The sequence below is a fragment of the Apteryx rowi genome, unplaced genomic scaffold, assembly GCF_003343035.1.
Source record: "Apteryx rowi isolate R43461 unplaced genomic scaffold, aptRow1 scaffold_518, whole genome shotgun sequence".
In the NCBI taxonomy this organism is placed as follows: Eukaryota; Metazoa; Chordata; class Aves; order Apterygiformes; family Apterygidae; genus Apteryx; species Apteryx rowi.
The window spans coordinates 461017-487632 of record NW_020450781.1 but is presented as its reverse complement, the minus strand read 5'-3'; the positions used below and the strand labels follow the sequence as shown (position 1 = coordinate 487632).

At 42.3% G+C, this 26616-nt stretch overlaps 1 protein-coding gene across 1 annotated transcript; it reads right to left on the bottom strand.

Moving 5' to 3' along the window:
- Positions 1-22860: 22860 nt before the first annotated feature.
- On the bottom strand, positions 22861-26566 carry SOX4 (SRY-box 4). The gene has a single exon (XM_026080385.1). It carries the CDS (start codon positions 26554-26556, stop codon positions 25258-25260), a length of 1299 nt encoding a protein of 432 aa, XP_025936170.1. The 5' UTR covers positions 26557-26566; the 3' UTR covers positions 22861-25257.
- Positions 26567-26616: the final 50 nt, after the last annotated feature.

Here is a 26616-nt window from a genome sequence, read left to right as displayed (position 1 = left end):
TTCCTTCCATTTGACTTTTTCATCAATCCTAGATTTTTGTTCTCACTCTACACTATTTCCATCCTTCATTTACTCATTTTTCTTTTTCCACCTCATCACTTTTGTTTTAATGACCCTTCAGTTCCATGGGGCAAGGGAACGTTAACTGCACTCTAGCCCTTCCTTTACGTCTATCCTTGTTTTCGCTCAACTTTTCACATTTTCATTCTGCTTTTAGTGACGCACATTGATCTTCAACCAATATATATTCTTCTGCTAATGCACATATAACCTTCTGCTGTGTGTCTTTTCCAGATGACCCCAAATCCATCAAGGCCCTATTCTTGACAGCATTTTCTGGTATAAGAAGCTGCAGAAGTAGCTTTTGGTTTCATGTGTTTTGGGGGGACATCCAAGATACCTTCCATAAAGGTATCACTTACTGAGAATTTGTGACAAAAGTGACTTGTCCCAGTGCCTGTCTGTTGAGTTGGAGTTGGGGGGGGGGGGGAAATAGGTTCACATATGTCCAGTTCTCCCCCTGCCCTTGGAAGCTGTAGGGTGAAAGTTTCTTAAAAATTCTGTGTTGTAATTCTCTACTAAAAATTGTATTTAAACAGGATATGTCTCTACCTTTTTACTCCAGCATGAGGGATAAATATTAACTAATCACTGGACCACAAGCCACCAGTTGCCAAGGGTCCTATGATCATGACCTGATTATATCCAATGGGCTCAAAGAAAAGAAAGTCAGAGTTGATAATATGTAGCTAAAGAGCTAATTGACCAAGGACAAGAAAAATTATTAGCAAAATTGATTGAGAGGGAAAAAAGCCAGAAACATTTCAACAACAATTCCTATTTCTTTTAGAAGAGTTTGTTTGAAGGTTAAAAGGCCATATGCAGTCAAGACAGGAGAAAATTTGGTTAAATCCCTTTGTGGTTCCATTGGCCAAGTGAAGGCAAGCATTAAGCATTAAAAAGGAATACACAACAAGTAGGAAAAAGGAGCAACTCTTGATGATTAAAATGAAATAGTAATTCTCTACACTATTTTTTAAAAAAAGTCAAAGCCATAATGGAAAAATCCACATCTGGAAGGGATGGAATTCAAATAATTTTACAGTAAGTGAGGAATAAAGCATCTGCCAGCAATGCTCACAGGCCTGTCAGTAGAGATAGTAACACTGTTAATTATGGTACAAAGTGTACTAATAATGATAGCTGTGTTCTGTAAGTGGAAAGACAAATCCTGCAGGTGGATGATGACCCACTCTTTGGTCTGTTAGTAGTTGAAAAGGCTTTTGGACAGCACCTAGTTCTGATGAGTATTAAATTCTTAGCCCCAGCTATCTTGCACCCTAGTGTCAGAAAAGACTTGGGTGAGGAGGCCTATGTCACTCCAATGTTCAGTTTAATAAATCTTGGAATGTCACAGAAATTATGGGAGTCTATTGCTAACATTGTGCCAATAGGAAAAAAAGAGCAAGCAGAATGACCCAGATAACAATATTCTGTTTTGCCCAACATCAGCCCCTTGTACAATAACGGAAAGCCTGACACAAGATTAAACTCAAAGAGAACTGAGCGTAGGAATAATACTTCTAACGCAGTGCCTGTTCATCTTTATTTCTTCCATTTGCCTTTGTGCACAGGTGCCGCTGCAGCTGCAGGAGGGATCCAAGTGCAGATCTACTGACAGCTCCACATGCTAACGTCTGGCTTGAAGAAAGTCACAGTGGTGAAGAAATTGCTCATAGCACACAAACATTTAAACATTTCCAAATGATAGGAATCTAGTCTCTCCTGGCTTCCAAATTTTGGAGACAGCTGGCTTAAACTGCCTATGTTTTAGTTTTCACATTCTTGATCCCCACCCCTGCACAACCACATTCTTTTTAATTCTTTCAGTCTCAGAGATGCTATAACTTTATATTCTGCTTCCCAAGCCTCCTTGAGGAGAAGCTTCAGTGAAATTTACTCTAGACAAGTTCAAGATTTTTAAGACCAGAAAAGATTATTAAATCATTTAGTTTGGCCTTTTATATAACTTGACAGAGAATTTAATCCAGTTTCTCCTGGATTCTCCTTAGTGGGCTATATTCTTCTAAAGCCTAACTTCCGAAAGGGAATTCCATTTTGCTAAGACATTGAGTGATATTGAGTCAATCACTTCCCTGAGAAACTAAGTCAACAATAATCCTTACCATTAAAAAGGACAACAAGAAAAGCTATGCTTCACTTTGAATCAAAATTTGTTTGGCTTTGACTTCTAGTTGCCTTTTTTTTTTTTTTTATGTCTTCCCACCACATTAAATTAGTGCAGAGCTAATTTTATAAATGGGGGCTTGAAAGCAAGACTGGCTGCACAGGACAGAAAACCTTCCTGCAGTGATAATACATTTAGAGGGTTGTTTTAATCTCTTTGAGGGATTACATACATTAACTTGTTTAGGTTCTATTGCATTTACCAAGAAAACATGCAATTGCTTGAATCTCACCTGCTGATTTTTTTTTTTCAGGCTGCTATGGCAGCTATGCTATTTAGCATTTGTTTGCCCCAGGTGTGGCAATGGTCACTTTAAACATATGTGGGTGCCATAATGGTGATGTGAAGACCAGCCCCCCACAAACCAAAATTTCATATGGATGCTATACAGATAAATGCAAAAGACAGCCCTACCTGTAAGAGAGCCTGCAGCACTGACAGTGCTGTTCATGTCTCACGCTTTCTTCCCGTTACATTTCCTACATGTGGCTTTTGGACTTCTAACACAAGATTTGCTGGGTTGGAAAAGCAAGGGGTCCAAAAGTACATGACTTTTTCTAGACCAGTTGCCTGCTTTTCAGGAGGCTGGATATGAAGACCCACGTAATGCTTTCTGATCTTTGTTCCTAGCTGTGTAGAAGAAATCCAAATGATACAACACTATTCAACCAGTACTACAGAGCACCCCAGAAGAGTAAACTGCACATCACCTTGCAAGAGCATCTGCACATTTGGACTTGCTTTTGGATGTTGCAGTATGTAAGAAGGCAGGCAATACAGTGGAAGAGAGACAAAAAGTGGTCTTTCAGCAAGCCATTCAGAGCACCTTCTGTTTTTGCTGTCCTAGCAATTTTGTGCTTCCCCTTCCATTTTTATAGCAGCACTTTTTCCTCACACAGGCACTGGTTTTACAGTTAGTTTCTTTTTTAGGAGTATGAGTCAAATCATTAGGTCAATCCACTCCTGTAAATGTAAAGATGAGGACAGACAAGCCTGAAAATGGAAGAATTGTTTTGGCATGGACATGTTCTTGTCTGGAGACACATACTCAGCAAATTCATAGGATGTTTATTTTGGAAATGCAAAAAGTGGAAATATTCACATAAAAAAAAAAGCAGTATTATTCCAAGAGAGTAGAAAAAACATGAGCTTTCCAGCCTTGCATTCCTTTAAGTCACCTAAAGGTTGTTCACAGCATCCATACTCTAGGGGAAAATATCATTTGCATTTGTTTCTCAATCACCTACATTTTCCTTATGTTTTCCCCTAAACCAAAGAAAGGGTAGCAAAATCTTCTCTAATCTTCTTTTCCAGTGTCCATCTCAATCAAGCCAAGGAAATTCTTTGTTCAAATTCTCCATTAACATAACTTCTTCTTTAGGTACATACACTAGACGCTCTTTGTCACCCCCCTTTATTGCTTCTTGTTCTTTTTTGTCCCATTTTCCCCACCCTTATTTGCAGACCAGTAACAGGGCATATACCCAGCTCCATTTTAACTCTTCCTGCTACTTCTTCCCCAGTATCCTAAGGATCTTCTGATAGTTCTTGTAGAAAATGAGATTTTCTCAAGAAATAGATAATTCCCAAACAAATTCAAATAAGGGTTTGATTCAGTAGCATATTCTTACATAGCAGTAAGATGGAATTCAGTTGCTACTCTGCTATCAATGAAGATATTCATTAGGAAGAATGAAAGAGTTAAGCAGGTCTATTTTATTTTTCCTAGACAGGGAAAAAAAAGATTATTTTTTTCATATTCACGTTCCCATCCCATGTTTCCATGTTACCATGTTGCTTTTCAACTAATTTAATTATCCTCTCTGTCTAGACACAATTATGATTATTACTACAATAGTCCTCTATTATAGTCAAAATAAGACTAAATCTTGGGAGTTCTGATTTCAGCCTTACTTTCTTCTCTCGGAAAGTTTTAAAACATTAACTTGGAGTTCTTGCTGAAATTTTTGATCTATTTGAGACACAGTAGGATTAAGTAATAGCTACAGAAATGAGATATTGCAGACTGTAATATACATATACTTTTCAAAATTCTCAGAAAAAAATGCAATCTTCCTTTGTTTTGAGCATAAGAATAACACTCTGAATGTGTTGTTTCATACTATCTATTATTCTCACCTTCAGACAATGCTAAAGCTATTTTTCTTACAAATTCTAGTTGCTTCTCAACTAATTTAATTATCCTGTTTTCCATTGAAAAAGCCAGCCTTTGTATCCAATAGCTTCTTTTAAGAAGTATTGACAAATATATCAGGCTAGAATCTTAGTCAATATGAGCTCTTTGGTTCATAAATCTGTTCAAACAGTTAGCTAAATATTTTTGAAGCACAGAGATTGTAAAATCCTTGTCTTTCATTCCCGCATATAGAGAACACAAAGGACAGTGCCAAGAAAAGGACCTGAGCCCTGCTCACAACTGTGATCTTGGTCTGGTTTAAGAGTGCTTTGTATGCCTTGTTATTGTACCAAACACCCTGTTGTCGCTTAAACTGTCTTTGCGTCTTAACAGTATGAAGAGGTAGATAGATGGACAGTTCATAGGCAGGGTTTTAGAGGTTGGCCCAAAATCTCATATGGGACGTCCCCTTCTCCCCAGGCACTGGCAGTCTTCCAAAACCAGGTACTTCTGCTTTATGTGGCTTGGGTGTGGTTACAGTCTGCAGCCCTCAAAACAAAAAAAAACCAGTACGGTACTCTGTGCTGTACGCATGAAGGGGTAGAAGAAAGAATTGACCGAGAGACTACAAAGCTTTTCCTGACTCTCTGGGTACCCCAAAGAGCGGGCAAGGGCTTCTTGGGGCACTGGGCTGCCCAGCTGACCACAGGGCTGCTCTGCAGAGCCTGGACAGACCTGCACGAAGCAGCCCTTGCGCTCTGCAAAATGCATGCTCCCAGCCACAGAGCTTTGGTTTTGACCTCTGTGAGTACTGAACTTCCGTATCTTCAAGTCTTAGAAGTTTTGAGCCTTTTCATATGGAAATACATATAACAGCTAAACCTTCCAACAAAAATAGGGACATATACTTGCCATTGCGAAGGACGGTGGAATATGATGTGTTTCTGCAAGAAATATCAAGGTCACCCCAAGCACAGAAATACTGTACCAGGTCTGGTAAAAACAGCGTAGTAAATATAGACATGAGATAAGCTAACTGTCTGGCTTTCCATTTGCCTTTGACCTCTATTACTCTTCCTTGGTCCTTTGCCTATGACCTCTATTACCATCTTTTCAGTCCTTTGGATCAATATGATTACCAGTCTCAGCACTGCCACTGCTCTCAAATTTGGCAAATAAGACCTGATTTTGAAAGTTGCAACCTTATTCTGTTCATTATTTCTTCAAAAGATTGTGGCTTTGACTAATAAAAAATACTTGCTCTCAGTGATAGATCCATATTAATGAAAGTATAGCTCAGAGTCTTAATAATTTGTTGTCCTTTTGTTGTGTTTATACAACACGATAGTTTACCCTGCTAACATTTTTCAAAGCATACAGTTGTTTTAAGAAGTGTTGTACAAAACCAGCCTCTGGAGGAGTACCAGTCCTGAGTGAGGTTCCTTGGCATCACAGAAATACATATAACAACATTGTCAGTCTGCTAAAAGTTGACTTTATTCCTGTATTTAGTGATTTAGTAGACAGGATATATAGAGTCTCAATGAGATACTGCTTACACTCCCTCGGGGAAGTTGAGGCACTACATTAGTCTGTAGTGGTAAAACGGGAGGTTAGCTGATTTTCCTTAAACCCATGAGTTTGTAGTAGGGACTCAATCCAGCTTCCACTGCAGTGACTGAAAAATTTCTGTTGACACCAATATTGATATGGCCCATCACCAAGCAAACACAAACCATAGTATGTAATTGTGATATAAATAAAAGTTTGCTTTCTCCAGCCCCACTCACATAAACTCCTATGCAAGTGACTTAATGCATCTATGTGTGACTATTGAATGCAAGCAATGTTTTGAGAGCCCTGGTCACTCAAATGATATGTTCCAAAGGCGAGGACCATAGGCAACAGCTTAAAACACTGAAATTTAGCCCTCCTTTTTTTTTTTTTTTTTAATCTTTTCTCTGTCTGGTGCTATTTTTAAGAAAATATGCTGAGTTAAAAATAAGAGAACTTCAGTAAACCTGTTTTCTTCAAATTTGGTGCTCTAGACAATGTCAGAGGTGTCATGACAGAAAAATGCTATCCATCGTATGTGACTGTTTGGAATCTGATTAGAGAGACCTATAATCTGTCAGTAACCTCTGCCTGTAAAGTCAGATTACAAATTCTGTATTTATTATACATAAATACACCATGTTTCCAGATTCTGCCTCAGTAGATTCTGAGTAATTTATGGGGTCCATCAGTCAGTAGGTGTTTTATATTAGACTCCAACTATACATATGTAAATATCTTCAATAATACATCCACAGGACATCAATTTTTTTTTTTAATCAGTGAAATAAAGTGTGGGAGAGTGTAAAGATAATGCTGCTTCCTTGGTGAGGACAGAAAAAGCCTGGAGAAATCACCACATGCATAAAGAGAGGTAAATATTTACTAGATAACAGCCAGACAGAGGAAAAATTACTACCTAAAGGTTGCAGCTGGTTGTCTCTGCAGATTTAAAGGATCAGCTACCCAGAGCGTAATTCGAAGAAAATCTCTTATTAATGGATAAAACTGAACTGTACGCTGCTCAGTGCAGGCTGGGCAGTGAGAGAGACGATATTTCTTAAGAAAAACAAAGTCTGCAGTTTCTCTAAGTGGAGGCCACTAAACAATTTGCTTCATTTGCTTTAGTATTACACGTTGGTGTGATCCAGAACTGCATACTTTTGGCCATCAGTCGCGGCAGCCTGAAACCCCCCAAAGGCTGTATTCTGCCCATCTCACAGGCACGCAGCAGGAGAGGGGAGAGGCACAGGGGGTTTTGCTCGAGGATGCGTCCCTGGTAGGCTCGTCCCCGAGCAAGCCAGCCACCCCAGGCAAGCGGCCAGGCTCGTCAGGGAGCCCACGAGGCCGCCTGCCCCCAGGTGCCAGTTTATTTCATAGGTCACCAACCCACCATCAGATTGTAATGACTTCTGACTATTTCTAACTGGGATTTAAATCAGTGACCTGAAGTAAAGACACTCATCCTTTTACAAGCCTCCTGAGCCATCTAAATTCCAATGGAGCTTTTTTTTTTTTTTTTAATTCTTCTTAAGCTTACTTTGCACAGATATAAATGATCACAGAAGAGCCAAGTCGATGAAGAGCCAGGCTCTAAATCTTGATAGGAAGCCTAATCCCTTTCTTCTTTCAGTGAATATTCCTGAAGCCTCTACTTTTGCATTATTCATTCAATAATCCACCTATGTATACGATACGCATGTCAGAGCTGTTTCAGCAATTTATGAGCTTTAGTGATGTCTGAATATGCAGATTTGTATATTTTTGGATACACATATCAGAAACGCCTAGATACAGATATCAAAAATACCTAGAAAATCTTTCATGGCGGTTTGTTTCAGGAAGACATACTGCATCAAAAAGGCCAGTTTAAAAGCACTGGAAGGACTTATGGAAAATTCTTTGTCCTCTACCACCCTAAATCATCTACTGTTACATCAATAGTACAGTCCATGAGGTTTGCACTTCCATTGTTACAGATACCTAAAAATCAATACATAACCCAGTTTCTGCCATCTTCAATGAAAAAACAGAAATTGAAAGCTCCACTCCAGAGCAGTCTCCCCTAATTCAGAATATGATTTGCGGAGAAACTGAGGCAATGTTTCAAAAATGCTCACAGAACACAGCACATGAAAAGTTTAGATCAGTATTATATTTAATCATACATGATGAACAAATAGCTGTGAAATTCTGGGAAATCATGCCAATAGCTAAACCGAAGTCAGAAGCTGCAAAGCAATCATTAACCTACTGTTGCTGCTCTTCTAGCCATTGTAGGTTCATCAGACATTTATTTTTACTTTATACCTACTTCAATTAATATTTGGCTAGTTTTATTGTTTGCCTTCTACATTTCTTTCTACAAATTGCATAGACAACTTCTATTAGCTATCCTATAGTATAAATCAAATTATCATCCTAATAAGGAATTACAAGAAAAATAAAAAATCCAAGAAGTTAAAAACTGTGTGAAAAGAGATACTTTCCTTGCTTTATCATCAGGTAAATAGTATACAAGTGTGCTAATGTCATAATATATTTAAATATTCAAAAGGAAAAAATATTCCTGATTTAAGCTAGTAATAAATACATCTGAAGAAGACAATATCCTTTGAAGTGACCACAGCCAAAATGGCTTTCTGGATACCACAGACTTAGGGTATATTTTACACTAGCCAGATCCCCATACGAGTAAACACCAGATGGATGCTGAGTAATGAATAAAGTCTGGACTAAGTAGATCCTTAGCCAGGCCTGTGCTGATGTCCCTAGATAAAACATTATATACACACCAGATAGTAGTGAAACACAGAGATAATTTTATATAAAGAGTTACCAGAACTTAGAAGGCATACAAGCCTTTAGGCATCAACTGCAACTCAAACACACCCCAAACTACTCAAATTATCAGTTATTGTCGAATTCAGAAACAGAACCATTAAAGGGGGACAAACAAGTAGCTTGAGGTGATGTTGTGCTTCATTTGCCTTAGCTACATTTTTTTTCCACTCTGAAAAGCTGTTACCCTGAAGGGGGGCCCTGGCTGACAGGAGCGTTCTGAGGACAACTATCAAGAAATGCAGATTTATTGATGGACATCTGAAAACAGCCGTGCCCATCCTTTTAGGCACTCAAGACCACTTACTGCCTTTCTGCGTTAGGGAGAACTTGCACTCTGCTCTCTCCATTCCCCGCCATGGTGCACGGTGTGACGTCTTTCCAGGTCTCCTCAGCAGCGATGTCCGAGCCCGGGCAATGCAGCGCTCCCGGCTCAGCACCTGCTCCCTCCCTTGCGCCGGGCACAGGCTCCCCCAGTCCACATGGCCCTGCTGCTCGTGGGGAGGGCAGATGGCATTGGAGGGGGAACCAGGCTGGCCAGTCAGGGTCCGCAGCTGATGCTACAGGATTTTCACCCAGCCTGCAGGTTGGTCCTACACCACTGTCTCTCGTGGTGGTCTCCATTCATGATAGTACTGGGCAGGGGTGCACAGTTCTCATCAGCTGGAGGCTGTGGTTGTTATTTCGGCTTGCTGTAATGCTTTATTGTATTTGATTTAAAGAGGGAATGACTACAATTCCTCAGTTCTCGGAGTCATGGGATAGTGCCCTGCTTCTGTCAGGCAGAGGACAGCAATCTGTAGTACAGACTTAATTATACAATAGGCTCTATTAAAAAAAGGTTTTCTCATTTTGAACACTCCTGCACTTCCTAGCTTCAGCGTGCAAGTCACCCGCTCTCCTACTGATTCATGCCACATTAGCTGGAACCATCAGATGTCTTATACTACATTTTGCAACTCTTCCAGGAGGCTCTTTTCATGTTAAATTATTCCTCTGTTTTATAATTACTTGTGAAAAGAATTATCCCAGCTTTTCCTAACAAAAAAGTACCTTTAAAATTAGGATGTGCATGTATAAACATGGCTTATTGAATGAAGTTGTCACATTCAGAAATGGGAGAGAATTATTTCAGAAGTAAAACATCCGAGTAGAAAAAGTAACTTAGGCTGCCACTAAAGCCATGTTCCAAAGCCAGTTTAAATCACTGGTGTCCTTTCCACTTGGTTTCAGTGCACTTGGCACCAAATCGTCAAAAAATATCACTTCTGGTGTTCTCATTAGAAAGGGATGAAAGAGAAAAACCAGCCAGAAATACCAGGGCATATTTTTACAGTGCAATTCTCAGGGTGCATTGTGGATAATAAGGTGAACCTGGTTAATTAACATGAGCCAATCTCAATTTCCCCATCTCTGGTGTCACTATTTAAGTGATTTCTGGGTTTCACGATGCCTCAGCTTAAGCGCAGAATAGAACAGACAGAGCCAATAAGGCCTGTGGCACAGCAGGAGCCAGGAATCACCCCTCGCCTACAAGGYGGGCAAAGAGAGCTGAAGTCAGCATCTGCCTGCTACTGCCACGCCAGAAGTAGAGGTTGCTCAGTTAAAAGAGATTTTTCTGCTAGTTTCTTAGGGAGGTCAGATGATCAATCCTGGAGACATAAGAAAGCTAAATTTATATGGCAAGGCTTCTTGTTGCCCTACTAAAAGGAAAGTCACCTGCGTAAGAAAGTCCTCCTTCTACAAGCCCCCTGAACACACTTTGATGGAGTGAGCATACTTCCTGCTAGCTGTGGATACACGCAGCCCTACTTACAATTTTTTTTTATTCATAAATTATGTAGTTAGAATAACTACTGTCAACTAAAACCTGGTTTCAAACCAACGTAAGACAGCAGGGCTAGGATACAGAAGTTCTGTCTTGAAAGGCTTCATTGTCTTTCTCCTAGCTGCTTCTTTTACTTTTGAATCAAAGAGGTTTTATTTTGTTTTTAAGAGGATGCGTGCACGCTTTTGGAGAAATTTGTGTTCTGTCTCACTTATCCAATAATATTTCTGTGATAGAACCAACAGTAGTCTCCTTTCCTTCTTAATTAAGGGAAGTACAATTTTGCTTACTTGCCTTGATAAGTAATTTGAATAGCTCAAAAACCTCTATTTTGGGGATGCGGTTTCTATGACATACTAATACTTCACTGGACTATGACAAGCAGCATTTTATCACCATAGGTAATTTCTGTGTGATGCTATCAGAGGGAACACCATATTCCCATTTAACACATTATTACAAAATAGTACATTAATTTATCCTTTAATCTGAACAGCTACTATATTTACATTATTAAAAAAATATTTGCACAAAGAAATCAAATTAAATCTAATCACTGACATGACATTCAGTAAAACAGAAAAGGCCAAAAGCAACTTATACCCTCTTTCATCCCTTCTAATATTACATATGGCAAGAAACCTTAGAATACTGTTTATCATCCATTAATCAGAATTCATTCCACAAGCAGAGCTCTTTCAGAATTTTAAACATTTCCTATTTTCTATTTCTCTACATCTTAAATGAATTTAAATTCTATCTGTGCAGAAGATCTAATGAAATCCTATCTTTACGACTTGTACACATTGGGTGTGTTAATTTGTTGTGGAAAAATACTTGGGGCTACTTTGAACTAAATAAAGGGTGAGAGAAAAAGAAACACTCAGTGTGAGAGCCTTGAGGTATTGCTCATAAAGATAGGCAGGGCTGGAGATAAAATCAAGTTCTTGAGCAAAAAAGACTAGAAATTCTGTAAGAGTAGCTATTTGAAGAGCAGAGAAAAGGGATGTTTTGAAGTAAAGAGAAATCCATGTTTATTCCTCTATAAAGTATAAAAATAATGATCTTTGCTGGAGGAAGGGAGGTTATTCTCCAGCTTTGTAAGTCACATGAATACAATAGAGCAATGTCTTTATTAAAAAAATAACAGATTAAAAATAAATCTTCTTTTTAAAATTAACCAGTTTAAACCTGGTATTAGGACCACCAAATATTCAAACTACAGAATCACCACCCTCAAATTTGAGACCCCTAGTCATGGCTATGACACAAAGAGATAGTCTCATTAATGTCATTTTTATCACCATATAAATAAGGTGGAATTTTGTTTGCCTTGTTTTGTTTGATTGTTTTCTGTGTGCCTCTTCCTATATTTGCATATTACTTCATGCTGGAGGTTGAAGGGTCAGGATTTAAATGTCCCTGCCTTTACAGAGATAAGGCACTGCCAGACACTTGGAACCATAGGGACAGAAACGCTAACACAAGTATGTGAAATTAGTAGCTTGTTCTGCAAGGACTGAATTAATAGTTCCTTAATTTCAATTTACACAGTTGGCTTTGTTAAATGATTAGTTCCTTTAAACCCGAGAAACTAATTATGAGCGTGGATGGCCAGATAAGACTGAGATTAGATAAAACTTAATTAGTACTTTGTCACTTTTCCTAGGTTCGACTACTACAGTAGAATTATTACCAAAGAAATCAGACTTACTTAAGCAGAAATCAAGAGGCAGAGTTAACAGTTTTTACCACTAGAAAAAGAAAAACGACTTTTCTGGCAATTTATCTTTTTCATACTTAAAGCTACCTTGACCAACCAGAATAAGATGACCAAGAAACTTTAAGGGATCATTTTAGGGAAAACTTCAAACAACCATTATTTAAGCATGTCCTTTTATAATTCACACCATCTACTTTGCATATGATTTACATGTGTTTCAGAATATATTTAGGGCACCTGAGTTGACTGGCTGAACATAAATCTGTTGACATTTATTTTATCACATACAGAGATACGTGTGTAACAGTGAGGGTCACACTGACCTTCCATGTATTTTGTCAAAATTCCTTAGAACTGCAGTATCTTTACTAACTAAAAGAACACTTGGTGGTGAAACAGCCTAAGCTCACAAATGATTTTTTGTCAATAAGATGAAAGATTAAAAAAAGGCTAAATAAGCACATGGTAGTATACTCAATTGCTTAAACCAGTATGCTCAAGACACTGTGTATGTCCCAGTTAGCAAAGCAAGAACCAAGTCTTCCTTGTTACTCCATAACCAAAAGATCTTTAAAGACCCTCTATGCGTATTTAAGTCTAAAAAAGAAAGTATCACAATGATTTGCTGCATTTTAGCTGATTAGTAATTTAAATGCCTTCTTCAGTGTCAAAAAACAAACAAATAATTTCTATTTCTCAGTACATCTAATCAGGAACCTTCTCCATCTGCTAGGCCTTTCAGGAACCTCACTCCTTCCTATGTGCACCCCTGTATTTCCAAAACACATGATATGAACAACAGGAGYTAAAAGTAGAAACGTCTGTTTTCCCTGTTCAATTAGGCTAAAATGTGTTATTGAGACACTGAAATCTACTTCTAAAAATATTGAAAGGCAACAGTTCTGCTCACCAGCTCCAGCTAACCCAGCCAATTTATCACTTAGGACTCACTCTGCAGAAGCACTTCAGCACCAAACTCCAAGACAGTGCTGGGGCAGAAACACCCACTTTGGTCAAAACAGCTGGAAAAAAGCTGCCTCCAGCAAGCTCAAATCCACACACCTTGTCCCTGTCTGGGGGCATGCAACACCGCTGGTGTCTATTCCTCTTTCCCACACTCTCTGTTTACCCCAGCTCACCTTGCAAAGCCACCACTCACCTTGCAGAGGCTCCGGTCCCTGATGGCTTCGCCAGCTTTCTTTTTGCCCAGACCTCGGTTTAACTGCACAGTCCTTGGCCCCAGCTCTGAAACAGGACAATAACAGTTTTAGCAACATAGCCCTACCTAGGTAGGGAGTACAGGCAGTTAATGCTCCACTTAAATAATTGATTTCTGTTATAGCTTTAGAAATCCATTGCAGATATGGACTTCCATTTTTAAAAGGAAGACTTTTTAATGAAATTGTTTTTTTAGGTACCTAGCATTTTTAATTAACGTTCCCCTCCCACCAAGATTTTATGCATTTTTAACGGCAATCTAATTCTCATCCAAACACAGTTTGAAGTAACTCATGAGCAAAAAATAAACACCATTTAGAAAATAAGAAAATACTCATTACTTATTTTCTAGCATGATAGAAGTGTATAAATTAAGAATCTGGATAAATATTTTAAACTACTTAAATGTATACAGACATAGTATGTACATAGCTCTCATGGATAGCAAAAAGAAATGCTGAATTACACCAGGCAATGAGAATCAACTTCTATTTAGAAAAATATCTAGGAAGTACAAAGGCAAAACAAGACGAAAATCAATTATTTAAATCAAGGTTTCCAAGCTGACAATTTAAATCATGATTAAAATTGGTGATTTAAAAGACTTTGATTTAGATCAATCGCCCTGATGTGAAACCAGCCCATTTTGTTTGTTGTCATTATTGTTCTGAGTGCACCCCTGGCGAACAAAAGATTTATGGATGTGCACATGCAGATATTTCTTTTTGAATACACTCTTGTCTATGTGTTTGCCATTCATTTGTGACAATCAGAGCATTAACCACACCTTAATGTAGCTATATGCAACTCCATTTATGAAGAAATATTATTAAACAGGAATTTTTTTGTGTACATGGTATGATTTTCCATTCTTTCATAATAGTATTGCTGTTGCTGGACCATTGAGAATTAACCAAGTTTTATGTCACCAACAGTGATAGACATAGCTAAAAAAGCCTTGGGTCTTTCCTTTTGGCACCCAGCATCCTTCAGAAGAGACCACAAAAACATCTGTGAAGCACCTTTACCTCTAATGCCACTGTGTGCTATGTCCTACACTGAATACTAGGGCCACTGTGAGTAGTGTTAGATACCTCTGGGATACCTCTTCCAGCTTCCTAAGGAAATCAGTTACACACACACATGCCCATTCATCACTCCCCACCCAACCATAACATTTACAGAAGGATCTGAGGTTCCAGAGATACTACTTTTCTGCAGGGAGGTGCCCAAAAGAAGAGGGAAGCACCTTTGACACTCCTGGAGAGTGCTAATGGCAGGGAGCAGCCAGAATGGGGCTCACCTGCCAGCCACTAGCCCACAGCACCTCAGTTGGGCCAGTTGGCAGCAGGTCCCTCCCACAGTCCAGCAATTGTTGGACCAAGGCACAGCAATATGTCAGATCTAAGGACACCCAGGAAATCCAACTAGCAACTCAGAACAGGAGGAAACAGACTGGGAAACAGACACTCCAACAACATAGCTCAAACCAGGAGTGAATGTCCTGGCCTGAGCTTAAATGGAGCTCCTGAGCTAGGAGTGGGGGGCCCAGGTGGGGCTGCTCAGGGGAATTAAGGACTATTAGTGCACTCAGGGCCTGATAAATAGCCTGCAGCATAAGGTAACCCATGAATTAGACATCAGAGAATCTGCTCAACTGTACTCTTCCAAGAGATAGCTCTGTGGAAACCAGGCTTCACTGGCCTACATGGTGATTTGCTGACACCCTTACCTCTGAAGAAATTAAAACCTCAGCCTTCATGTTTAGCATCTCCTGTGGATAAACCAGCCACCCAATTCCTATGCTTTGCAGGGATAAAACAGAGATACAATTTTCCATCTCCACTATGCTCTTACCAGTGTTCTTCCTATCTCTTTCTCAATTACTGCCATAAGACAACACTATTGTCATTAATAAATAACCATCAATTCTGCTTTAATATCCAGGCTACAGTTTAATTGTACTGAATTCTTCTAAACTTCCTTTCTTGAAGTTCGCATACTGCGTCTCAGCTACTGCAATAGCTTTTCCCCAGGCCTTGGCAAACATAATCTATTCCCAGTTCCCCCCATCCATCCAAAATTTCTGATCCAGTGACTGTTTTCCTTGTCCATGGGTTTGATGATGATAATCTGAGCTGTGCTCTTCTCCCATAGTCTTTTTCACATGTCAGCTTGCTTCAGAGTCTCTCCCACCTTCCACCACGACCACCATGCACCATACCAATTATCAGGCCGTTCCTATGCAGCAGCACTGAGTCGGCTGTGATCAGTTCATGATCTCAGCTTCTTACCGTTTGCTTGCTCTGGTTTTGTACTGTCCCTCATCATGACGGATACTTTAGAAGTGGTTCCTGTTCACAGGTGCAAATTTATGTGTGTTCTCTTTCAAACCCCTTGTTAAAACTTGTCTTTGCTGTGATGCCTGCAAAAAAAGAACAAACAACTAGCTCAGGCTGCTGATGTAGTGAGATGAATGCTGCCATACTGATTAGCAATATTGCCTTGTTTTCTGCTCATAACCACTGCTGGGTTTCTATCCCACATTTAAATCATAAACAGTCTGAAATGCATCTTCTCTTTTTGTCCTGTTTGTAATGCACCTGGCACATGGATGCTCGTCTACAATTAAGGGCACCAAGAATGATTTAACAACAATAATGATGCAATACAAAAGAATAGAAGATACTATGTCTTCTTCTCTTTCTAAATCTGGAACAATTTCTTAATGAAAATAGGGAACCTCCTTTATATACTTATCACTGACTAGGTCAGTTAAAACCTAACTAATAATGTTTATCTTTCACTGTGACATTATGATATTTTAGAGTTACGTGAAATACACCATTTAGATAAGCTGAGCTAAAATTTATGACCTTCCAGTTGCAACCAGCTCCAGAGAAAGCATACTTGTAGTTAGTGTGCATTTTCAGCTCAGGATAGGGAAGTGAAGGACTCCATGAGTCATTACAAGTCTCATGCTTGATTTCTTAAAAGCGAGGAGGGACTTTGAAGAACATTTTTACACTTTTTCCCAAAACTGAGCCCAGAGAACAAAAGCAATTAAAGATCTTTCAAATACACAGAATTTCTCCTTTTTTGAATAAGAATGCGTAAGTTCATTCCTATTCTGTTCCATTACCCTGTTTTCTAGAAATATAAAAAACAATCCTCTGCAAAACAGTAACACACCTTTCATCCTGACATAATGCATTTTGCAATCAATTTATATTAATTAAAAAACTCTCACACCTGGTGAAACAGTTAAGTTTCCACATATCCGCTATTATGTATAGTTTGTATTTCACAATAGGAGAAGCCCATCCAAAGGAAAGCAGCATAACAAAATTTTCCAAATTGTCTCAAGTCTTGGACAAAATATGCAGGAAGACTAGAAATCAATCCAAAGATGCCTGTTTTCAATATCCTGTTTTATCCACTGTACCACTAATTTCCCTAGAGCTAAAGCTAGAAAATTCAGTAATGCATAAACTATGCATATTCTTTCATTAGAAAATAATCATGTTGCTTTCTTATTATAGAAATAAATTGATTTTTGGAACAACTGAATATTTACAGAAAATATGTCCTTCTCTGGAAATTAAGCACTAAGGTTATATACAATTAGAGAACATAAGTACTTATATCTAAACAGAGGCTATCTCACATAAAATCTCAGATTGCTTTGCCTTTCTAATGCCCTGAGTAAATCTGAATGGATGACTTCATGTGAGGAGTTGTGTGTCAAGTGCCACATCTCTGAATCATACCATTCCCTAACATAACTTCTGTCTTGTCTAAAGACATGTAAATTTGTTTTTATGGAAGTGACGCAATCTTGGTTCAGATGTTCACGTCTGGAGAAATGCCCAGATTCTCCTTTAATTGTCACTCCATTTGCCATGCACGAGGCCTCACTGGCCTGTGTAACCCACTGCCCTTGTCAGCTTACGAGTCACTTTATGTCCATTCAATGTACTATCATAAGCAATACAGCAACTAAGACAGTAATTATAACTAAAGCAGTTCTGGGGTCCTGAAAAGACTCAGATGTTTGTTTCCCTTCCTTGAGATGGACAGAGTGTTACCAACACGCAGCTGCAAACTTCAGATAGGCTGCTAAAATAGAAAGTCATGTTATTATGTTTTCATCAAGAATTGGTCCATTTTAAAGGTGTGGTTGGACTTTTACCTGAATATATAGGTTTCAGTGAGCTGTGATACAGTCAGATCTTGTCTGGTTTCATAGCAATCCCACTTGCTCAAAACAGTCGACCTGAGCAACAGTCTTTTAAATTATTCAGTTAGATACCAGCTGTTTTCGTTTAGCTTTCAGAAAAGCAGTCACAGTTTGTACCCAGCTTGGTGCTATTTTTAAGACAGACAATGTACAGAGATACCCTCATCTGAGAGCCTTGGACTGAGATCAGGATGATAATGTGGTATGGGTACATCTTGAATACATCTTAAATTAGATTTCTTTTTATTCTACTGCCATGCATTAGGCAATGTGCCTTTTGCAAGGAAAGGAGTTGAATGCTGAAATAGAAAAAAAACAGGGATCTACGAGGCAAGAAAGACATTGTGTTCTGGGTCCCATGGGTGGCAATTTACATCTCTACCAGAACATCAGCAACCTGCTCTTCAAGGAAAACTGCTCTTCAAGGAGAGGAAGCCATCCAGGGAGAGTAAGGAAAAGGGTCAGAGAAAGGAATGTGAACTGGGGATTAAAAAGCAAAAAGATAGAAGCCCAGGAAGGATTCTAGTGAATCACTGAGAAAGCTAGAGAGAAAAGATAAAAGTCCAATGTTCTCCTTTTTCTTCCAGGTTTACACGAGATGGACACTGCCAATACAACAAAGCATAGTATTGCCAGTATAATATGCATTTAGTCTGGGATTTTGCTGGCATAATGGTACCAGTCAGGCTTCAAAGTCCATGGCTCCCCTGACGCATGTCTGGTCTGAGTTGCTACTTCCATCTAATTTCCATCATTTTGAAAGACCCCATGCCCTTTGCAACTGGCCTGCCAGTCTTGCTCCTGTTTCTTGCAAGTCCTTTTCCTCCTCCCACTCAAGCCAAGCTAATGACTTCATTCACCATTTTACTAGTTCCCATTATCAGGTATCATCTTCTTTTCCCACCTCTTACAGTGAGTGATTCTTTCCTTGATGCTCCCTACTGCTCGAGAGCGTCGGATCCTCATCCAACTGCCAGTGATAAGGACGGGACATAAGGGAGTGCATTAATAGTCTGGTTAGTATTTCCTAGCTGTCGACAAACGGCATCAGGCTGGGTGACAGAAGGTAACCTCCCGTCACAAAACTGCGACTGTCACTCCATCGGTCGCTGCTCTGGTATCAGCCTTCTCTTTAGCTCACTGGAAAGGAAGATGTAACTGGAGCCACTGGAGTTTGGAGATACTCTTCCTGCCACATGACAGGAGAAATAAGCTTTGTTTGGAAAGAGACGGATAGTTTAATAAAGATAAAGAAAAAAGGCATCAGAAACAAGTCAGAAGAGCATAATCTGGTGGAAGATGTATTAGGAAATGTTGCTTACGTGTGCCTGTGAGTCATTGCATTTCTGATGATTTAATTCTGGTGGTAGTTAAATAGTTTCAGGAAACGCTACTCCTTACATTCACAAGTTTTTTTAAAATGTGCAAAACTTGAGGTAAGCAATCGCTCACCAGGTATTCATGTCCAGGAGTGAGTCCTGAATAAGTCACTTTCCCTTTGTGCCGCAATATGCCCATCTCTAAGACAATCACATTTATTTTCTGCATGTTGGTGACAGAAATCATAACTAAAATTTAGAGATTATTTGAGGACCCTGGAGAGAAAATGCTGAAATGGGGGGGGGGGTGTCAATAATTTCTGAGCTCTGGAATACCAAAACAATCACTACATGTGTAGATCTGGGGGAGTGGGGGGGATGTCACATTGTAATACCTTGTTAATGTCTGCAAAACTTTTCAGAGACCTTTACAGAGTTATTCCACATGAAGAATTAATCATAATATGCATGCTCAAAAACAAGCTTCAACACACAGAATAAAGGGCACTTGAGAAGTGAGTCAAGCTCTGGCCTGCTATTTTTTCCACTGTATTGTGGAAGCAGAAACAGAGGTGGCCAGTGAGGGAGAGAGAGTGAGCAGGGCCATGGGAAGGCTGTGTAGTCACATAACTGTATACGTGCGGCATATATCATGGAAATGTATATCACAGCAGCTAACAGGGGAGGCAGGGAGGACTAAAGTCCCAGTAGTTTCCTTTCTGCTCATAAGGCCATAGCTGCTGGAAGTGTAACACAAAAGTGCAAAGCTTGCAAGTGTGTTCAGCAGCACTGAACTGCCAGGGTTACCTACTTTGGGTTTGGAAAAGAGAGAAAACGCAATATGGTCTATGCGTGCAGTCACATCGCGTGCTGCTTCACAGGGAAGCTAATGAAATGACACAGGACAGGCAGTCCTCATTATATAAAATTATATACACAATCTTGAGGTGAACAGCCTTCATAAACTTTTTTATGAACAAGCATTGTCTGTTAAAACAAATTTTAGAGACAGAGATATACACAGCATATTATGGTGATTTTTAATTTAAATCTTCTGGTTGAATTCTTTTCCCTAACTCTATGAATTACGAGGATTGCTGATGGAAAAATGGTGAAGGGTTATAAGAATGGGTGGTATAGCAAAAGATGAAGAGGTGACAGGGTTGTCACAGTATAAGAACAGATGAAGTTAAGTGTACAGAGGTTGAAATTGAAAACAGAAACTCCATTTTTCACTCAGCACACAAATGAATGCACTCAGCTTTACCACAAGATGCTGTGGAGGCCACAAGTAAGCAGAGAGGCCCAAGAAGGACAGAATAAATCAAGGGAGCTGGACAGTGATAACATGTCAGCTTGGCTGAGAAAGTCTCGGAAATGCTGATTACCAGAGGCCAGGTAAAGACTCACCAGGGTAGGCGCGATTTCATTCTGCTTTTTATGCTGGGGCAAGGTTCCCCTGCAGTTTGCAGGAGCGCAGCTCGGGCCACCCACACTCTGCCCCAAGTGGGGCAGAGGCACCAGCAGCCGGGGCTGCACAAAGCCAGGAGGCAGGGCAGCGTGAGGAAAACACATCTATAGCAATCTCAGCTCAGATACTTCATGATGTTGTGGAAATGCACCTTTATATAGGCACCTGCCACTCTGGCCCATGTCCAAGACACGAACCTGTGTTAGGTGAACCTACAGTCTGACATCAGCAGTGATTTCTAAAACCTAATTGTGCTCTACATAGATTTTTCATTTAAAAAAACCTGCTATAAATTTACTAGATTTCACATTTATTAATTGGCTGCTACTTTTTCTTCCAAAAATCAATCATATGCCCCTTTAATTAAAACTATGGTCTCTACAAAAAACAGAAATATATTTGGTTATATATTCTTGTGTGGCTTAGTCTGATGTACTTCCTCTAGTCAGAGACTTGCTGTGCTCCATACTGCAGAGAGCAAGGAACAGATGCCTATTTCAAATGTATGTAGACACATATGTATGTATATATATATATGCATGTATGTAGTGGTGTGTGTATATATATATTTTAGCCTGACATCCACTTAGCTGTGCAGAGGCATCAACTTGTGTCACCAAAGAGTCCCCAGAGAAACAATACATTTGGCAATACTGACCTTTATTATAACTGAGAACAAAAACAACGTATGCAGGAAACCATAAAACCCCTCAAGTTAACTGTAGTCAACGGTAAATCTCGTTAAGATATAATAGGCCTAGAGCAGTACAGGCGAAACAGGCTCATTGCCGGCCTGCTTTCCACGCTGGTCACTAGGAAGTGTCTGCAGTGCGATCTTCTCACCACCCCCGTCCTTTTTTCCTCCGATTTTGATCTATGCTCAGCCCCCAGAGCAAATATATCAATAATTACCAGAGATGAGCACAACAACGTGCTCAAAATGGGGAAACCGTGCGCACGCTTCCAGCATTGCACGTGTCAGCCCTCTCCGTGCGCTTCCCGGGCTGCGCTGTGGTCCTTTTTGCTTCACCCCCGGGTGCCATGGGGGTGGCAAATCCCGGAGAAACTCGGAGGCTGAAGGCATACATTTGATTTGCAAATGGCCTTGCCGTGAAAGGAGTTATATGCAAAGCGGCTAATCAGGAAACCTCCAATGCAAGGGATTGTGTAGATCTGTAGATGGCAGATTTTGAATCGCAAATACAACACAGGAATTCATCAGGATAATACGGGGCAAACATTAACCTCTTATGCCGGTAGCTTTGCAAAACAGCCGATACAACTTTTCAGTTTGTTGTGCCTTTTACATGGAAAAGGCAGCCTATGGCTCAAAGCCAGCTCTGAATTAGCAGCTAAGTGAAACTAGTATGTCAGTGGGATTTTTTAATCGGTTTACAAAACATTATTCAAGGTACAATACATATCCTTAGGTAGGAGGGGAAGGGTAAATACCGGCAGGTAACGACGAGGCAGAGGCTGAAACCGCAGCCGTGGCTCTGGGTCAGGCTCTCGGCCGAGGAGCCCCGCGGTGAGACCGGGGCAGGGACCCCCCGGGCCGCCGCCCCCGCCCGCTCACACCGCTGGCGGCGCCCATCGCCGCCTACTTGCGAAGGTTTTGCATCAGAAAGGCGCAATTAAAGGTGCCCCGGCGAACCCGGGGTGGGGGCTGTGCGGCCCCGCGGCTGTCCCCCACGTCCGAGGCTCCCTTGCTCTGGCGGGTCTTACGCAAAACGCAAAGGAAGAAAGAAAAGAAAAAATCTCGGAAAGGGGAAAATAACGCCAGTCACCCCCCCACGGCGAGCTGCGCCGGGCGGAGAGGCTCGGCCCGCTGCCCTCCGGCTGCAGCGGCCCCGGGAGCCCCGAGACAACTCCCGCCCCTGCGCAGACTTGCACAACATCGCCGCTTCCTGCGCTCTTCCCGGCGCCGCCGGCAGCATTACAGGCCAAACCCCGGGAGCCGGGGGTCGCTCCGCACCCGCGCCCAGAGCGCGCAGGCACCGCCCCCCCCCAAGCGCTTTTCCGAAGGAGAAACTTTCCCGAGCGCGGCGGCCAAGGCGCGCAGCCGCCCGCCCGTCGGAGCCGCGGCCGTGCGGGAGCACCCGCGCAGAGGGAGCCTGGCGGCAATGAAGGCAAGAGCAGTCAAGTTTTAGGGTTCAGTTCCAGCTGATTTTATTTCCTTCCCGAAGAAAAAAAAAAAAGGTTATTTACAGAAGGTATATCAACAATCTGACAGGCAGTGAACTTGAGACATGGTTAGCTGGCATGATTTTTTTCTTCTTCCTTCCCAACGTTGCGTTGTGGGGTGATCGTTAGACAAAAAAAAAAAAAAAAAAAAAAAAATCTACACAGCATATTGCACAGGATGGATGACCAAAAAATAACAAAAAGAACAAAAAAAAAGTTAAACCCTTAACGGAACCACCTCATTAGGCAGACGTCCTAGTGCCTGTCATGTTATATTAACATACATAAACACACAATCTTCTTTTTGCTTATTATAATACAGACTTAAATGTACAAAGATGTTTTCACTTTCTTCATCTTAAACACAACAGCTATAAACCTGAATACATATGCTATCATCATGCCATAAGAGACTAAAACAATTATATTTAGCGACAAGTAGAAAGGATTAAATAGTCAAATACAAGAATGAAAAACGCAGTACATAGTGTCGCGAACTCAAACCGGCATTTAGATAGATCCAGTGGTTTAAACGGCACGTTTTTGCTTATAAAAAAAGTGCAAAAGATGTGGTTTACAAGTTAAAGGTACAGGATCCCTTCTATGTAAATGCACCAGTTGCTTTACTTCACTTCGGGATACGTTTCTCCCCGAAACGGTAGCATACAGTGTATATACGCTTTAGTCTTTCCCTTCCCCCTCCCCTCCCCTGACCGCCCCCCACCCCCAGCAACGAGTGGGGCTGCACAGCGGGCACTGGCGGCGGCTGAGGGATGCTGTCACTTTAAGATGCCTGCAGATTGGAGTGTAAACATGGACAAAATAGGGGCTGATTTGTGTGTGAGTGTGTGTGCGCGCACACGTGTGTGAGATACTAACCAGCGGCCCTGTTGTTATAATCAGGAAATCCAAACAGCGATTTACACCGATTTACACCCCCTTTATATATTTTTTACAAAAATACACTGAGAAAATAATCAAACGTTTTCATCTCTCTTCTCTTTTTGTTTTTAAAAGTGTCAAAAGTCTACATTTAAATATAAAAAATTAAAAGTTAAAACTCTAGCCCTTCAGTGAAGGAGACATAAAAATGGTGCGGGTAACAACGAGAACTACCAAAAAAGGACAAAGAAATACAAGTCAAAAATGTTTGGCCAGTATAAATACGTCCACTTATAAAATGGCATCCGATTACATCTACAAGGAAAAAAAGCAATACGAGGATGGAGCATCGGTGAGAAAAAACAGTCTTTTCATTTACAGCTATAAGGAACAAACACATACATACTCTGAGAAAAAATTTGGTCCTGAATTTTTTTTAAAGTCCAGCACAGATTTGAGTTGCGTTTGAATCCTTTAAAGAGTTAAGAATGAAAAAAAGCTGGTGATATTTTTGTAGGAATCAAACATAGCGCCATCTATCTGCTTTTATATTATCCTAACACTATTTTTTTAAACTGTTCAACAGTCTTACAGAAATCTTAAAAAGATAGACAGGATAACATGCTATATTAAACCCCACCAGTGAAATAATCCAACACCATCACGATTCTGAGTAAGAAGGAAAAAAAACGACTTTTTTTTGTCTTTTCGTTTTTTGCAAAAGCAATCGCCCTCCATTTCCCCTGTACCACATCGTTACAGAAACTGTTCTGATTCTGTCTCTGTTTCAAAAGAAGTTTTCAGTGTTCTTGAAGTTCGGTTTTGTTTTTCTCTCTACATATAACATAAGGTGACTGAGAAAAGCGCTGCCGCCACCTCATCTGTACGTGCAAATCCATTTCAGTTTATTATTATCTTCCCCCATCGTATTTCCAAGACAGCTCTCATGATTAAGTCTGGCTCTTCTCCGCTTAACTAGGATCTCAGTTCAGCTTCTAGCTCCATCCACCCTCTCCTCCTCCCATCATCTTCGCCTCCTCTCCCTGCAGGAAGAAACCGCGGCAGGATTTCTCCCCCGAAACGTGAACCTTGCAAAGGCTTGGATGGTGTTTTTTTTTTTCTTTTCTTTCCTCATTTTTAAAGCAGTTCTGATCTCTCTTTCCCAGGAAAGCGTAAAACACTCAAGATATCCAGTACGCTCAGCACAATGCATCACTCCCCCTCCTCTTTCGTATAAAGTGGGCAATAACAAAGAACCCAGAGGTGTATGTGGTTCCCCCCCCCCGTCTCTTTTTTCAGGAAGAGAAAAAAATAATAGGAAAAAAAAAGAGGGAAAAGATAGCGTTTCACTCCCGCCAGTCTCTGAAAAAGCAACAACATGAGGTTCGTCTCTCGGAAGGGGGTGTGTGCGGGTCTGTCTTCGGCCGGAGGATGGGGACTCGTGTTTATTCTGCACGGAGAGGGCGATCCCTTCGCCGCCGCCGCTCTCCCAAACGCAGGAAGCAGTCTCACCGGCCCCTTCCCAGAAAAAGAAACGAAAAAGCCCCGGTGGGGTGGGCGAGTCCTCCCAACAACGCGGCTGTGCCTCCTCGAGCTCGGCCCGACGCTCGCCTCAGTAGGTGAAGACCAGGTTGGAAATGCTGGACTCCAGCCAGTCCCCCGAGATCATCTCACTTACCTCCGGCGTGCAGTAGTCCGGGAACTCAAAGTGCGAGCCCGAGCCGGGCTCAAAGTTAAAATCCAGGTCCCGGTCCAGCACCGAGGAGCTGAAGCTGCCCAGGGACATGCTCTCAAACCCGGGGCTGGGGTTCAGGTCCAAGAGGTCGTCTTCAAACTCGTCGTCCGACGAAGAGGAGCCGGAGGAGGAGGAGGAGGAGTGGGAGGACGCGGAGGAGGAATGAGCCGTCGAGGGGGCCGGCGAGGCGGCCCGCAGGCTGGTGTAGCTGCGGTGGTCCGAGGGCGAGCCGGAGCCGGGCGGCGAGGGGCAGGCGGCGCCGCTGCAGTCCCCGTCGGGCCGGCACCCCGCGCCGCCGCCCTCCTCGTAGAGGCTCAGCGGGTCGCCGGCCTCCGCCGAGCTGCTCAGCGTGGTGCTGCCCGGCACGGCGCCGCCGGGGGAGGCCGAAGCCGAGGCGGCGGCCGCCTGGCCGCTGCCGAAGATGTACACCCGCTTCAGCTTCTTCTCCGCCAGCGTCTTGCCGGGGCCCGACGGCGCAGCCGCGCCGCCCGCCGCGCCGCGGGGCTTGTAGAGCCCGTGGTGGTCGGGGGGCAGCAGGGCGGCCGGCGGCTCGCCGGGGAAAGGGGCGGCCTTGCCGCCCGCCGCCGCCTTGCCGTGGGGCTTGGGGCCGCCCGCGCCGCCGCCCGCGCCCGCGGGGGAGGGCTTGGGGCCGCCGCCGCCACCGCCCTTCTTCGGGGCGGGCTTGGAGGGCGCCGCGCCGCCGCCCGCGCCGGCGCCGCCCCCGCCGGCCTTGTCCGCCTTGTCGCCGGGCTTGGCGGAGCTGTTGCCCGACTTCACCTTCTTCCTGGGCCGGTACTTGTAGTCGGGGTAGTCCGCCATGTGCTTGAGGCGCAGCCGCTCCGCCTCCCGGATGAAGGGGATCTTGTCGCTGTCCTTGAGCAGCTTCCAGCGCTTGCCCAGGCGCTTGGAGATCTCGGCGTTGTGCATGTCGGGCGACTGCTCCATGATCTTCCGCCGCTCGATCTGCGACCACACCATGAAGGCGTTCATGGGCCGCTTGATGTGCCCGCTGGGCGTCTTGCACCAGCTCGGGTCGTCCGCCTTGCCGCCCGTGGAGGCGGTGGAGCCCGGCGTGGGCGAGGAGGCGATGCCCAGCTCGATGCCGGCCCCGGAGTCGGAGGTCTCGGCGGCCAGCAGCGCCTCCGTGTTCTCCGCCGTGTTGGTCTGCTGCACCATCGCGGCGGCGGCGGCGGGCTCGCCGGGGCTCAGCGCCGCTTCGGCGCGGGGCAGGGCGCG